This window comes from Pseudorasbora parva, chromosome 25 (genome assembly GCF_024679245.1).
Source record: "Pseudorasbora parva isolate DD20220531a chromosome 25, ASM2467924v1, whole genome shotgun sequence".
Lineage (NCBI taxonomy): Eukaryota > Metazoa > Chordata > Actinopteri > Cypriniformes > Gobionidae > Pseudorasbora > Pseudorasbora parva.
Window position 1 is genome coordinate 28292944 of NC_090196.1, and position 15414 is coordinate 28308357.

Sequence of the window (15414 nt, forward strand, 5' to 3'; positions counted from 1 at the left end):
ATTGTATATATTTATTATTTATGATATTTATTATTTTGTTTATTTCTTATAAATTAATAATTAATTAATTAAAATGATAATAAATATAAAATAATTTTAATTACCACTATTTTATTTCTGGCATTTGTTTTTACTTATATAATAGGCTATTGTACCTATATATTTATTATAGTTAGCATTTATTGATTTATTTGTTTATAAATAACAGATTAATTAATAATGATATTATTTAATTTTATTTTTATTTTAAATATTGATACAAATATTTTATTACTGTCATCTATTATTTGTAGTGCCTAGATAATATTCATAGTAGGTTTAGCGAACATTAGCTTCGGTACAGTACAGAGAGGGCGTGGTCAGACTTGTGGTCCCATGGTGCTTTGCGCGCAGGTGTCATGGCGGCTCTCTAGTCAGTATCAGTGCGGGTGTTTATTATTGTTAACAAAGCGCTTTAATTCTTCTTCTGGCGTATGAAACAAATCTTAAGGATTATCTGACTTTATCGCAGACGCATTAAAACCTCTTCGGAACGCGTCGAAGACTTACAGAAGCAGTTTACTCATTCATAAGCTAAGACAGACGCTAGCATCTGTGCATTAAGTGTGTCTGTAAAGTCAGAATAACTAATAAAACAGATCACACACGCGCGAATTAACTCACGGGAGCTCTTTTCAATCACAAACAGGCTTTGAAACGAAGATTATGAGCACACAGGTGAGTTAAGCTCGGATATTTACACACATCTGCATGTTTTATCCGTAGTATTTATCGTTTGATAATCAGAATGATGTTTCTGTGTGATATAAATATGTGATTTGTTCTGTCTTTAGTACAGCATACTATTTAAGCAGGAGCATGGTGAGTCCAGACACACACTTTTATTTGTTACAACCTAAAAATCTCAGTGAGCAGTCTAAACTATTCAGCATATAGTTTAGTGAGCTGTCTACCTAGGCAGCATATTTGGGCATCATACACACAGCCAATGAGTTTGTGTTTTTGCCCTGCAGCTCATGAAGATGCCATCTGGACGGCAGCATGGGGTCGCAGTGAGAAGGACGGGTCAGAAACCATTGTAACCGGGTCTTTGGACGACCTGGTAAAAGTGTGGAAATGGTAAATCAATTAATGATGTGCAACTGAAGTATCAACTGGTGTTAGTTTCTGAAAATACACAATTTTTTCTAATGGTTTGCAGGTCGGACGAAAAACTGGAGCTGCAGTGGACGCTGGAGGGCCACCAGCTGGGCGTGGTGTCGGTGGACATCAGTCAGAACGGAGCGATCGCCGCCTCAAGCTCTCTTGACGCTCACATTAGACTCTGGGACCTGGAGACTGGTAAACAGATCAAGTCCATGGACGCAGGCCCAGGTGAGCTTCTCGACATGTCCACAACACGAACCAAACTCTTCCGCTCTCAGCTACAACTACGGTGTTTGAGGGTTAAAGTAGATGTTGTTTGGCATGTTGCAAATTGTTAGACTAAAATGACTAGAATTGCTGACAACTCATTTCAGCATTTCCGAATCAATTTGTTCCTTTAGGAGACAATCTTTTTTTTTTGTCACACACATTGGTCTTTGAAACTTAACAGAGATTTTACATCTATGTTACACACTACCTGAATATGCATAATACAAATTAAGCATAATAGGGGTAATCAGAGGAACACTCCACCGTATTTAGAAATAGGGCTTATTCAAATTCTTTCCTACATTTAGATATGTGGGCAAATGCATTTTTTGCCTCCGTGCATTCATTGTTTTATTTTGGCAGGGTCGTCGCTAGCTTAGCTTAGCATAATGAATGGAATCCTATGTTGCCAGCTAGCATGTTCCAAGTAAAAGTGATCCGAAAAAAACCAACCACGTAATTACTTCTTGTGGCCTGCATATTAACAAGTACAAATAGCGATGCAGATTAAGACTAGGCGAAGAGATATCATGTAACACATTGCGATCGCTCAACAGCTAGAGGACGTGAGTATGAGAGCCAACCTAAAAGGGCAGTGCAGTGTGCCTCGCGTTTTCAAACTTGAAAAACGTGTTCTGTGTGATCGGGGTCTTAATCTGCATCGCTATTTGTACTCGTTGTGAATACGCAGGCTACAAGAAGAGACCTTTTTTTGTATCACGTTTACGCGGGACATGCTAGCTGGCAACATAGGATTCCATTTATTATGCTATGCTAAGCTAGCGGCGAGCCTGCCAAACTAAAACAATACATGCAAAAATGACAAATGCATTTGCCCACATATCTAAATGAAGAAAAGAAGTTGAATAAGCCCTATTTCTAAAAACGGTGGAGTGTTCCTTAAAGAAAACAATGAATAAAAAGGAATACAACCAAATGTATTAACATTTTAAAGGTGCACTATGTAGTATTTTTGCAGTAAAATATCCAAAAACCACTAGGCCAGTGTTATATATTTTGTTCAGTTGAGTTCTAAAAATATCCCAGATGTTTCCAACTATTTGTAAATTGTGAGAAAATTGCGATTTTAACTAAGGACAGGGACGTTTCAGCATTGCATTTGAGGGAGTCGCCTATCAATTGCGTCATATCTGCGTTACCCTCGGTTTCGGCTTTTATTTCGCAGGAGCGCTTTACTCTTAGCAGTGTGAACAAGTGAACGCACGGAGTAACGTCATAACATCGTTTTAAACCCACTTAAATGTATCTAATATGATAAACAGAGCTACATTACCTCAAAATCATAACCGGAAGAGCTGATCAGTGCAGGCGACCGGCGACTGTCTCCCGTCCCGTCATAATAAAAGTCCCGGTATTCGCGGGGCGGGTGTTTGTTTAACAATCGCTCCAGCAGCCGTGCTCAGGTCTACAACACTCGGTCCTGCTCTGCTTTAGACTACAGTAACATTAATAACCGCATCCATCAATGTGTTTTCTGCCTGAGTCCTATTTTCCACCGGCTGTGATGAGAAGACCACATCTCCCAAGATGCTGCGCTCACACGTTGCGTCATCAAACTACTTTTGTTTTGAATAGGCGCCCTCCAGTGGACGGAAAGCTCCATAGTGCACCTTTAACTAAAATTTTAAATGAAAACATGAATTATACAAATAAAATCTGATTTAAAATATTAAAGTCCCCCTGTAGTGAGGTATTTTATCCCTCAAAATTTCTTCATGCCTTAAAATAGCTTGAATATACACCCCTGCTTCATTTAGTGCACTCGCTCAACTTTTACTCAAGTTACTGTAGTAAACGCTGCACAATGGTATCGCTCTTTATAGTGTCGGACACATAACGGTAATTAATATGATTAGCCTTTTGCTTGACTACATTATCAAACAGCTAATAATGTGTTGCTAATGTCACACAAACCATGTTCCTGTTCGCCACCTCAGAGTCAAGCAGCTGCCTTTTGAAAATCAGCATATAGTTTATCATAACCTTGTAATATTCATTAATTCACCTGCTATATTTCTAAAAGTACCCGATTTTTCATAGCAACAGAAAAATATAGCCAAATAACCTGCTTCTCTTGAGACTCCCCTGCTTCAGAGAACAGATAATGATATGATAAAGCCACACGTTGATGTGATTGGTTACAAGGTAGTTTGTGCCGTCAGAAACCCCAGCGATTTCAAACCGCATTATGAGACGGTCTTTGTTTACTGGAGTTGTTTCAAATTGTGGCATAAAGCTTTTCAAAATGTCATCAATCAATGTACAATGTGATAATCAAGAATAAATATTCACAATTACAATTTCAAGGGGAATAATCGACATTTATGATTTTTGTCATAATGGTGCAGCCCTAATCTCAATGATGAACAAACACTGATGTGACGAACTCTTTCTTTACTGTCGGCAGTTGACGCCTGGGCGGTCGCGTTTTCTCCTGACTCCAAATACATCGCCACTGGGAGCCATCTTGGGAAGGTCAACATCTTTGGCGTGGAAAGCGGGAAAAAGGAGCACTCACTGGACACCAGAGGGAAATTCATTCTGAGCATCGCCTATGTAAGAATCTTTGAGTGTCTGGAATAATTCTGCATTGGTAACAGTAATCTGGTAATAATCAATGACACTGATGTTTTATTTCTGTGAAGTGTGAAACAAAAAAGCTAAAACTGAATATTCAGTGGATAGTGGTGTTGGGCCAGAATTATTTGATTAAAAATGCAAAAATATTGTGAAATATTATTACAATTTAAAATAACTACTTTCTATATGAAATATATTTTAAAATGTAGTTTACTTCTGTGATCAAATTTCTGAATTTTCAAAATCATTACTCCAGACTTCAGTGTCAAACGATCCTTCAGAAATCATTATAATATGATGATTTGCTGCTCAAGAAAATGTATTATTATTAACATTGTTAAACAGTGGTGTAAAACAATTTTCAGGATTCTTTGATGAATAGAAAGTTCAAAAGAACAGCACTCATGTAGACTGATACCTGGAAACCTGTACATTAATTTCTACTGCTTCTGTCACACTTTTGTGGGAACCAATCACAGACTGGCTTATCAACCTGGCACGCTGTTGGCGGGTTTAACACAATGACGGATAGAGAAGCGATGGGTCGTTGCCCGTTGATCACACCTCTAGTTCAGTAGAAAATACAGAGCAGACTCCCCACACCAATGTTCAATCTTAAACTGAGCTTGGTCTGGTGATAGCAAGACAAGCATTTGTGTGAAATTGAAAGCTTTTTGCATTTTTGAAAGTTTTGAATGCATCCTTGCCAAATAAAAGTATTAAAAGTCTTACTGCCTTCAAACTTGAGAATTGTAGTGTATGCATCACATTTTCATTTTAAAGTGCTTCAGTACAGCTGAAGAAAAGTTTCTTTAGAATAATAACCATTGATCTATTAAATGTACAGACCATTTATTTAGAAAGTTTAATTTCCTGTCTTGTTAAAATGTTATATAACACAGCTTCCACAGTCCTTGCAAATCTGGGAATACTTTAAAGTAATATTTTTTTGGACTGGAAAATGAATTTCAAATCCATGTTGAATATATTGAACAACATGCATGTTTTTGTTAAAAATTAGCTTTATCCAGTAATCACAAACCATGAGAGAAATGATGAAAAATCCTGGAAATATTAGTCAAAAATTATCCAAACAATATACAGATTTTCCAGGCCATAATCTCTAATCTCTCTCTCTCTCTCTCTCTCTCTGTCTCTCTAGAGTCCGGATGGAAAGCACTTAGCCAGCGGTGCAATAGACGGAATCATTAATATCTTCGATATTGCAACTGGGAAACTCCTGCACACGCTGGAAGGTGAAAACCGTCTCCCACATGATTCGAGCTGTCTTTGGTTTCCTCTATTAAAGCGGATTGTCTGTTCTGTAGACGTTCTGTCTGTTAGTCTGCTAGATGGATTTAGGGTGATTATGGGTTACGTGAATGCGGTGGAAAAACCTGTTTGCGTCTCTGGCTGTCCCTCAAGTGCCGTAAAAACTTCGGCTCCTGTCACTGCGCGACTCCATTTTTCCTCTTTGTCTTCCTGCATCGCTCACTCGTCCCTTTCATTTGCTCCAACAAGTACAGCTGGAAATAGTGTTGAATGGTAGAAGTGCTTCAGTTTTTATACTATTACAGTTACTGGTCAGTAGTTTTAGTTTAAGTCTCTTCTGCTCATCCCGGCTGCATTTCTTTATAAAAAATATGAAAATATTAATATAATTCAATGTTTTTTTGTCATTTTCTTTAAATGTAACGCATTTCTGAGCATCATTACTTCAGTGTCACATACTCCTTCAGAAATCATTATAATCATCTTTAAACCTATAGTGTGTATTATACTGCTACACAGTTTACACACAGGAGTCTTAAAGGTACAGTAGCCAAAAAGTAGGATGAAAATAAGAAGTGCTCTCTTTTTCCAGGTCACGCCATGCCCATCAGGTCTCTGACCTTTTCTCCAGACTCTCAGCTCCTGGTAACCGCGTCAGACGATGGCTACATCAAGATTTATGACGTGTAGGTTTGAATTCATATAGATTTATACGTGTCTTTCACCTCCAAGCACATTTGAATCTCACATTGTTGTTGTCTTGCAGGCAGCACGCTAACCTGGCCGGGACACTCAGCGGTCACGGGTCCTGGGTGCTGAACGTGGCCTTTTCAAACGACGACACACACTTTGTGTCCAGGCAAGAGCTGATGTACCTCAAATGAATAGAAACCAGGAATCAAACTGTAGTTTTTGTGTTTCTTAACTCTTATTTTTTGCTTTTTTTTTTTAGTTCGTCCGATAAAAGTGTGAAGGTGTGGGACACAGGCAGCAGATCGTGTGTGAACACGTTCTTTGATCATCAGGACCAGGTGGGTGACGTTACGTTCATTTACACTACCGTTCAAACGCTTGGGTTCAGTACGATTTTTTTAATAAGAAATTAGTACTTTTATTCAGCAAGGATTCATTAAATGGATCACTTTAAGATTACTTTTTCAAATAAATGCTGTTCTTTTGAACCTTCTATTCATTAAAGAATCCTGAAAAAAAAATATGGTTTCCTCCAAAATATTAATCAGAAAACTTTTTCAGCACTAATAAGGTTTCTTGAGCAGCAAATCAACATGTTATGATTTCTGAAGGATCATGTGATACTAAAGATGATGCTAAGAATTATAATAAAAAAATCTTGCCAATCCCAAATGCTTGGTAGTGTAACTGTCTATGACTTGGGTTGTTAAAAGGATATAAAGATAAAGAAACCATCTCAAAGTGGAGTCAACTGGCTATTTATGAGGGGTTTGTCTGCAGATGTTTTTGTTTCTCAAGAGCATGAAGGATGTGCATTTATGTCCAAATGTGTGTGTGTGTGTGTGTGCGTAGGTTTGGAGTGTGAAATACAACCCCTCGGGCTCAAAAATCGTCTCTGCGGGTGATGACAGAGCCATTCACATTTACGACTGTCCGAAGTGAAGCTCCGATAGCCACGCCCGCTCAAGCCCACATGTATGCATGCAAATGATTTATTTCATGGTTTCATTGCAACATCGACATCTATATCTGATCATACAAATAAATGTTTTTTTTTTTAAACTTGTCTGTTCAAGATTCACACATTGATTATTAGATGACATTTTTGTAGGAAATAGGAGATTTGCATTCATTATAGTTGCTTAATTTATTACTTGAAAGTCAAAAGGTTAATTCCCTGATATTTCCAGCTTGAGAGCGCAAACATGGTTGTTCTGATCATTTAACGCCCTCTACAGGCCACCAAATGTTACTTCACGACCATTGTAACTATTCAGAGACCTTAGTTTGGACTCTTTCTTTACTGTATTGAAGCAGACATTTACAAATAAGTTATAATGCATAACAATCCAGAGCAGAACTTGACTAGTGAATGCTTTAGTGTGTTTGTGAGCTTCACAAGCTAAACAAAAAAATCCCAAACAGATCATTTAATTCACATCCGATTGTGACAGATTCAGTTAGAAACAATCTTACAGACAAAAACGACGTCTAGAAGTTATTTTATACACATGAAGCACATTTATAAAACATTTCAACTGTAAATGTTTTGGCCCCAAAACACTGTTGTTGTTTTTTTCAGGTTAAAAACATGGCATGATAAAAACATTAAATATGCAAAGGTGGCTGAATTTTCACTCAGTAGAATTTTTCACACACAGTTTAACCCTGGGTTCACATAATCCACATGATTTCTCAGTTGTTGTTTTTATTAATCAATGTATGTTTACCAATTATTTTAGTGACTGCACACAAAAATCAGTTTCAAGCCAATAGGATATTTAATATATAATTATTAGTAAATTTGTATTTGTTATAAACAACCTTTCCAGGCAAGCTTTTCACAATTGCCCTATTCATTTTACATTCACTGATATTTTCATATCCAGGAACATGTTACAGCAACACTTAATTAGTCGATTCCTGCCTAATTAAATATTCATGAGATTTGTACCGTCACAGAAACTCGCGTCATTCAAACGTCTGATGGAAACTGTTAAAAAATATTAAACGTGTGCAAAATGAGCCATAAAATAGAGATTATCCGTTTAGTATATTTCAAAACACAGTGAGAGTTAATGTACTTATCCAAACAATGTTAATAAGCATGTAAATAAGAACATTTTGGGGCCGTTAACACACAACACGTTTTTCCCTTTGGTTTTCAATGTAAAGACGCGATAGATTATTAACGTCTTTAACCGTCTCGCGCATGACGGCATTCTAAGCTCCACTGACCTGCTTCTCCTGTTTTTAACAGCAAAAACGAGTTGTGTTAACCGGCCCAAACTCGTGGTTTAAAAATGTACAGTGTGAAATCTCAAAACCTTAATAGTTCTTAAAGGTCCCGTTCTTCGCGTGTTTTTGAAGCTTTGATTATATTTACAGTGTGCAATATAACATGAGTTCATGTTTCGCGTGTAAAAACACAGTATTTTTCATACAATTTACTTATCTGTACAGCGCTGTTTCCTCTGTCCTAAAAACGGCCTGATGATTTCCTTGTTCTATGAAGTCCCTCCTTCAGTAAAACGTAACGAGTTCTGATTGGGCCAGCGCTTCCGGTGTTGTGATTGGACAGCAGCTTAGCACACTTTGCCCGGAAAGGTCCCGCCTCTTACCATAACGGGGAGATGCAAGCGCTGAATGCGCGCTCCTCCACGTGAGAGAGCAACGAGACCACGCCCCCTATTTTGCGTGTTCTTGTGGGCGGAGGGTTAGTCAACAAACGGTTCTAGTGACGTCATTACATCCCTGCACTTCCTGCTGTAGTCCAAACCCGCCGCTCGCTGTAGGCTTTGAAAGGGAACTTCTGTTAAATAAAATATCTCGCTTGGCATTGAACTTTGAGCTTTATAATTTTACAGGTATTATTTATGCTCTAACAGCAACATTACACACTGACTAAAGTTTGAAAGATGGAATCGCGAAGAACAAGACCTTTAAGAGTAATCTCAAAACCTTAAAAATAACCTAGGGTTTCAACTGTGAAAAGCCGGTACGAGGGCTGCGTCCCAAAACTCAGCGAAGGATACATCTATGCTGCCTTCAAAAATCGATCAGATGAAGGTCTCTCAGGGAGTGAAACTAACAATAGACTCGGACGTGCCTTGAAACGCATCCTCCAAAGGCAGCATTTTAAGCTTTCGGACGCAGCCATGTCCTCATTCTTCCTAGCATGTAACAATGTGATTATCTTACTTCCTGTCATATATGTCAGTGAATGGCACTGCGTCACAAGAAAGAGTCAAATTCACCATTTCAAAGTATTTTTCACTTCAAAACCTCTGATAAATGAACTCATACCAGGCGAAAAAGACAAATAAGAAGCTCCATGGCGTCTCGTTACAAAATACTAGTATGGGCCGGAGTTCACGAGAACGTCACAAAATATACAAAATGCACAAAAAAGGGAGAAAGGAAACATCTTCACATTTGAGCTTCAGTTATTGCCTGGTCCTCATAAAACGTGAAAATAATAAAAGGCATCTTTTTGGAAGGCTGAGGTATGGCGTCAGATTGAGTGTTTTCTTTCACCAGTGTCTGCTGTCCACCAGCTCTGGACGCAGACTGAGTCTCTTTAGTGTCTCGTAACCGATGACGATCATGACAGACGTGGGCAAGGAGGAAATGATGCGTGCAGACAGACCCTTCGTGAGACCCCACATACCCTCTTCAGCCATGAGCTGCTTAAACGTCTCGATCACAGACGAACGACCTTCAACCTGCGAACACGCACAGTGTATTATCTCACAAAGGTCAACTCTATATTTACAGTTTACAATAATTACATAAACTATATTTTGGAAGAGAGGAACAGTTCTTAGAAGTAGATGTACTACAGCAAAAAAAAACATGATCGCAATGATGGTGATCAACAGTGTGAACTTCAGAGAACAGGCTGCTTAGTTTATAATAGAGCTCATTTACATATACAAGTCTTAAAGATACAGTAACAAAATAGTCATTGTGAGAACTTGTAATAAAGTAAAAAAAAGTGTGACTGATTTGGAAGTGTTTGTACCATAGACTGTAAAAAAATATGGATGTACGTGAGCAGAGTAAAGTAGGGTTGAGCTAGCCGTTGCCATTTTTGCAGCACGTCCCGTCCAGATAACAGAAAAATGGGCAAAGAGGCGGAGCTGATGTGATGACTAACAGACAGCAGACAAATGGCTATCCACCTGTCACTCAAAGTGGCCACGCCCTTAATTATGCAGAAGTTTGATGCTTTATAATAATGTAAACAAATGAGTTATAAAATAAATTTAAAAAATCACCCCCCTCACAGTTGTTACGAAGGGCAAATTTAGCCGTATAGACCAAAACCATGATTTGTACCAGACTGTAAAAAATAAAATGTTGCTGTACAGTTGGGCATTTTATCATGAGGCTCAATGAGATTCTGAAGCCTGCCTCTAGTGGCCAGTCGAGGAATTGCAGTTTAAGTCACTTCCGTATTGGCTTCAACAGAAACTGGGGGAGGTTGCTACTTGGTTTGTACCTGTACTCTGGCTCGGACCACGTCCATGGGGTTGGTCAGGGTGGAGGCTGTAGCTGCAGCCATCGGTCCCGCCACGGCCTGCAGGATGAGGTGCGGGCAGTCAGCAGGGGCCAGTCTGGAGAGCTGCTCTGGAAACACAGTGTGTTTCAATTTTAAACAAGCTGGAGTAGAAACATTATAATATCATTACAAAGTTGATATAAAAACTGGCTTATTTGCAATTGAAATGTTTATATACAACTTTTTTTATTTGATTAAAGGCCCGTTCACACCAAGGAAGATAACTATAATGTTCTCAATATTAAAGAATAGCCGAGAATAAAAAAATTCTTCATTCCTTAAAATAGCCTGAATGTAACTCTACACCCTTCATTTAGTATAAGCAGATTCATGAATATGCAAATGATCCCCGCCTCCACTCACTCACGCCACCTGAGATCCACTCGCTCAACTTTTACTCAAGTTACCGTAGTAAATGTATTTAGGCCACGTCCACACCTGGGAGGAAAACGATCCAAAGCTCTCCATTGACTTTGTATTGCGTAAAGCAGTCTCCTTGTTATTTCTGACTTACAACAAAAAACAGAACAATGTCTAAAAGCTAATACATGTGACATGGTGTAAAGCAAATAAGCTAAAAAACACAGAACTAAGTTCTACTTAAAAAAAACACAAAAAAAACAAGCTTTTAAGTAGCCAAAATTGGATACAGGCAATAAGATGTGACACTTCAGCAGGGAGAATGGGTACATTTTGGTATCCTGATACTCAGTATGCCTGTGTGCAGTAAACATTTTATAAAATATGCAAATGTCAGTTTTATATATTATTTTTCATGTCGCTGATTACTTTCCCCTCCAGTGGGTGTAGTTCTCAGTGTAATCTCGCATGTCGTGCTCTGTCTCTATTGCCTGTATCCCCTTTTGTGCCCTAAAAACGCTCGTTTTTTGGGGGTTAACAGCTTATACAAACTTTTGCTTGTTTGCTATGCACCTTGTCCAACATCAGCTTTTAGACATTGTTTTGTTTTTTTGTTATAAGTCAGAAATGACTAGACACCCAGTGGGCGTGGCTTTCAGATTATAACGCATAATTATCTCTCCAATGGTATCGCTCTTTACAATGTCGGACACATAACGGTAAATAATATGATTAGCCTTTTGCTTGATTACTTTGTCAAACAGCTAATAATGTGTTACTAATGCCACACAAACCAAATGGATATCCTAAAGCCCTGCCCACATGTTGTCATGATTGGTTACAAGTTTGTGACGTTAGAAACACCAGCGATATTCTTAAGTCTTTAGTTAACTAGAGTTTTAAGGAGAAAAGACTCAGCCATGGTGTTGACATGACTGTTTTGTCTGAAAGTATATTAAAAACACTCAACAGACATGAAAAACAAACTTGATTTTCACCCCCAAGTCATTCAACCCCACCTTACGTGTTGGGGGTCAGAAAATTGTTTCCATGCATCACTAAATATTTATTTTCTTTACCTCCATAAAAGTGATAAAAGGGCCACCAGACGGCGCTGTTGGGTATGTAGGTGAGCAGTGACGCCACATATCCTCGATAAAACCCCCGAAATCCATCCGTGTGAAAAATCATAACCATAATGTCTCTGGTCTGACCGAATGTGACTTTGTGTTTGGACGTGGCCATCGCCATCTTGGGCTTGAGTTTGAAACGAGTGAGCTGACACCCCTGGCCCTGCACCATGAGCTGCTGGGACACCACGTCGATGGGCACCGTGATGCTTTGGGCCACCAGCGACGCCGCTCCGCCCGCCACCAGAGACTTGACCGTGTTATTAGAGGTGTAACAGGACACGTATTTCCTTACCAACTCGTAGGTAGTGATGTAAGCCTGACCTGAGATCAGAGTGAACGAGTTAACCATGAACCCTCGATAGAGGCCGCGCCCTCCCTCGGCCTTCACAATCTTACAGAAGGCGTCGAAGGTGCCGTTATAGAGCGACTTCCCCTTCTGCACCTGCAGTCTGGTGCGGATCAGGGTGAACGGGTAGACGGTGGCCCGCGTGGTCATGGTCATGAAGACGCCCAGCGAGTAGAACTTCCTCTTGTCCAGATCCTCCCATTCAATGATCTGAATGTTGCGTTTCTGCTGCATCATTACGGCTGATGACCTCTCACACAGAAATCACACACACTCGCTCCTCTGCCGCATAACCTGAAATGACAAAATCACAACATTACATACAAGCTGCATGTTTTGATGCATATCAATATGAAGGTACAGAGTTCAAAGGTCATGTGACGGCAGGGTTATGCCATAATCATACTCTGCAGAGATAATTTCTTGACACGTGTAAACAAAGTGTATGATAGAACATCGGGGGTCTGTGACCTATACATCCCAGCAGTTTAATTCATTTTTCTTGTTATAAGAAGTTTACAATAAAGTCGCCATTAGCAATTCTTGTTAATTTTATGGAATATTTCAGTATTTATTGTAAATATGGTTAAATCCCAGAGTTACAAGGATATCAGCGTGGCTCCAAATTGTTGAATTTTAACAATATTCAATGTTTGAAAACCAAATGTGAGTCACTCTACATTTGCATACAACTAAAGGTCAATGTCTGAAGAATAAATACTGTTGCTTGAAACTAGAAATGTATCCTCTATCAAACAATTGCATAGAACATAACATACATTTATAAGAATCTACCGGTATATATGAATCAATCACAAAATCTTTTAGTGGTCATGACAATGTATTTAGATCAGATTTAAGCATATTAATGATACATTTAACGTTACCTCATAAATCATGACTGACTGCTAGCCCAACAGGAAAGTCCATAGTGCATTTTTTAAAAGTAAAACGTATCGTATCAACACGATATTGGCCCTGTTTTACTTTGTATCGACATCTTGTAGTTTCGCTCAGATATACATAATAAAGGCTAGATGTATTCTCCTTTATTATGTATATCTATGGTTTCGCCGCCCCCCTACTCTTTTCTGCACATGCGCAGTACACAGGACAACCACCTGACAACCCCGGGGGAAAAAAACATCTCGCCTATCAGAAGTACATGACACTTCATTTGACCTCCCACACGGTAACTAAACTCACCGGGTTAGCTCGCCATATTTCCTGTTTCTCCATCCAGCCGCCTCAAGCGGAGTTGCGCGGTCCTGTAATGAGATTAACTCGCTATTATGCCTCTAAATACGGCATTTTCTCTGATCGATCCGCGGCCTACAGGAGGAAAGTCATGCCGATCGAGAAGGCTCCGCCGCCACACTTCCGGCGCATGCTCAAACGTCACCGACAGGACGAGCGACCGCCACTGCCTGCTGATTGGTCATCGACAGTACTCACACATAATATTATGTAAACAAACACTTTTATGGCTTTTTATTTTATTTCAATATATATGTTTATGTTGTTAATTGTAAAAAACAAACAAACAAACAAAAAATTCTAAAGAAAATGATTTCTCCTGTTTTGCATGTTAATATGCATAATAAATAAATAAATAAATAAATTTCGACTTGTCTAAAAAGAAAATCATAAATAATTTTAATAAATGTTCCAGTGTTCTGTATAATTCTAATGTATTTTATATATATATATATATATATATATATATATATATATATATATATATATATATATATATATATATATATATAATGAAAAAATGTGTGTGTGTGTGTGTGTGTGTTTTCATTTTAATACAAGCCTTTACAACTTTTTGTATTTGAATTTTAAACTCTAAATGTGAAACTGTAGAAAAAAAATATACAGTCTATATATGTGTGTGTGTGTGTGTGTGTGTGTGTGTGTATACAGGTCCTTCTCAAAAATTAGCATATTGTGATAAAGTTCATTATTTTCCATAATGTAATGATAAAAATTATACTTTCATATATTTTAGATTCATTGCACACCAACTGAAATATTTCAGGTCTTTTATTGTTTTAATACTGATGATTTTGGCATACAGCTCATGAAAACCCCAAATTCCTGTCTCAAAAAATTAGCATATAATGAAAAGGTTCTCTAAACGAGCTATTAACCTAATCATCTGAATCAACTTATGAACTCTAAACACCTGCAAAAGATTCCTGAGGCTTTTAAAAACTCCCAGCCTGGTTCATTACTCAAAACCGCAATCATGGGTAAGACTGCCGACCTGACTGCTGTCCAGAAGGCCATCATTGACACCCTTAAGCGAGAGGGTAAGACACAGAAAGAAATTTCTGAACAAATAGGCTGTTCCCAGAGTGCTGTATCAAGGCACCTCAGTGGGAAGTCTGTGGGAAGGAAAAAGTGTGGCAAAAAACGCTACACAACGAGAAGAGGTGACCGGACCCTGAGGAAGATTGAGGAGAAGGACCGATTGCAGACCTTGGGGGACCTGCGGAAGCAGTGGACTGAGTCTGGAGTAGAAACATCCAGAGCCACCGTGCACAGGCGTGTGCAGGAAATGGGCTACAGGTGCCGCTTTCCCCAGGTCAAGACACTTTTGGGCTACAGAGAAGCAGCTCTGGACTGTTGCTCAGTGGTCTAAAGTTCTTTTTTCAGATGAAAGCAAATTTTGCATGTCATTCGGAAATCAAGGTGCCAGAGTCTGGAGGAAGACTGGGGAGAAGGAAATGCCAAAATGCCTGAAGTCCAGTGTCAAGTACCCACAGTCAGTGATGGTCTGGGGTGCCATGTCAGCTGCTGGTGTTGGTCCACTGTGTTTTATCAAGGGCAGGGTCAATGCAGCTTGCTATCAGGAGATTTTGGAGCACTTCATGCTTCCATCTGCTGAAAAGCTTTATGGAGATGAGGATTTGGTTTTTCAGCACGACCTGGCACCTGCTCACAGTGCCCAAACCACTGGTAAATGGTTTACTGACCATGGTATTACTGTGCTCAATTGGCCTGCCAACTCTCCTGACCTG

The 15414-nt window shown here is 39.0% G+C and overlaps 2 protein-coding genes across 3 annotated transcripts; one reads left to right on the top strand and one right to left on the bottom strand.

Annotated features, from left to right (window-relative positions):
• The first annotated feature begins 339 nt into the window (after positions 1 to 339).
• On the top strand, positions 340 to 7044 carry skic8 (SKI8 subunit of superkiller complex). The gene is made up of 10 exons (XM_067435993.1): positions 340 to 717; positions 834 to 861; positions 1014 to 1119; positions 1202 to 1374; positions 3845 to 3993; positions 5180 to 5273; positions 5882 to 5975; positions 6056 to 6148; positions 6242 to 6320; positions 6835 to 7044. Exons 1-10 carry the CDS (start codon positions 706 to 708, stop codon positions 6922 to 6924), a joined length of 918 nt encoding a protein of 305 aa, XP_067292094.1. The 5' UTR covers positions 340 to 705; the 3' UTR covers positions 6925 to 7044.
• Positions 7045 to 7687: 643 nt separating this feature from the next.
• On the bottom strand, positions 7688 to 13834 carry slc25a44a (solute carrier family 25 member 44a). Of its 2 annotated transcripts, none has more exons than XM_067435992.1 (4): positions 13592 to 13829; positions 11986 to 12679; positions 10487 to 10614; positions 7688 to 9707 (listed from the first exon to the last, which is right to left on the bottom strand). In XM_067435992.1, the coding sequence occupies exons 2-4, from the start codon at positions 12620 to 12622 to the stop codon at positions 9516 to 9518; spliced, it is 957 nt and encodes a 318-aa protein (XP_067292093.1). In that variant the 5' UTR covers positions 12623 to 12679; positions 13592 to 13829; the 3' UTR covers positions 7688 to 9515. The 2 variants fall into 2 exon arrangements, 1 of the variants encoding a protein (XP_067292093.1); XR_010901560.1 differs by having other exon boundaries at positions 9570 to 9707; positions 10487 to 10609; positions 13592 to 13834.
• Positions 13835 to 15414: the final 1580 nt, after the last annotated feature.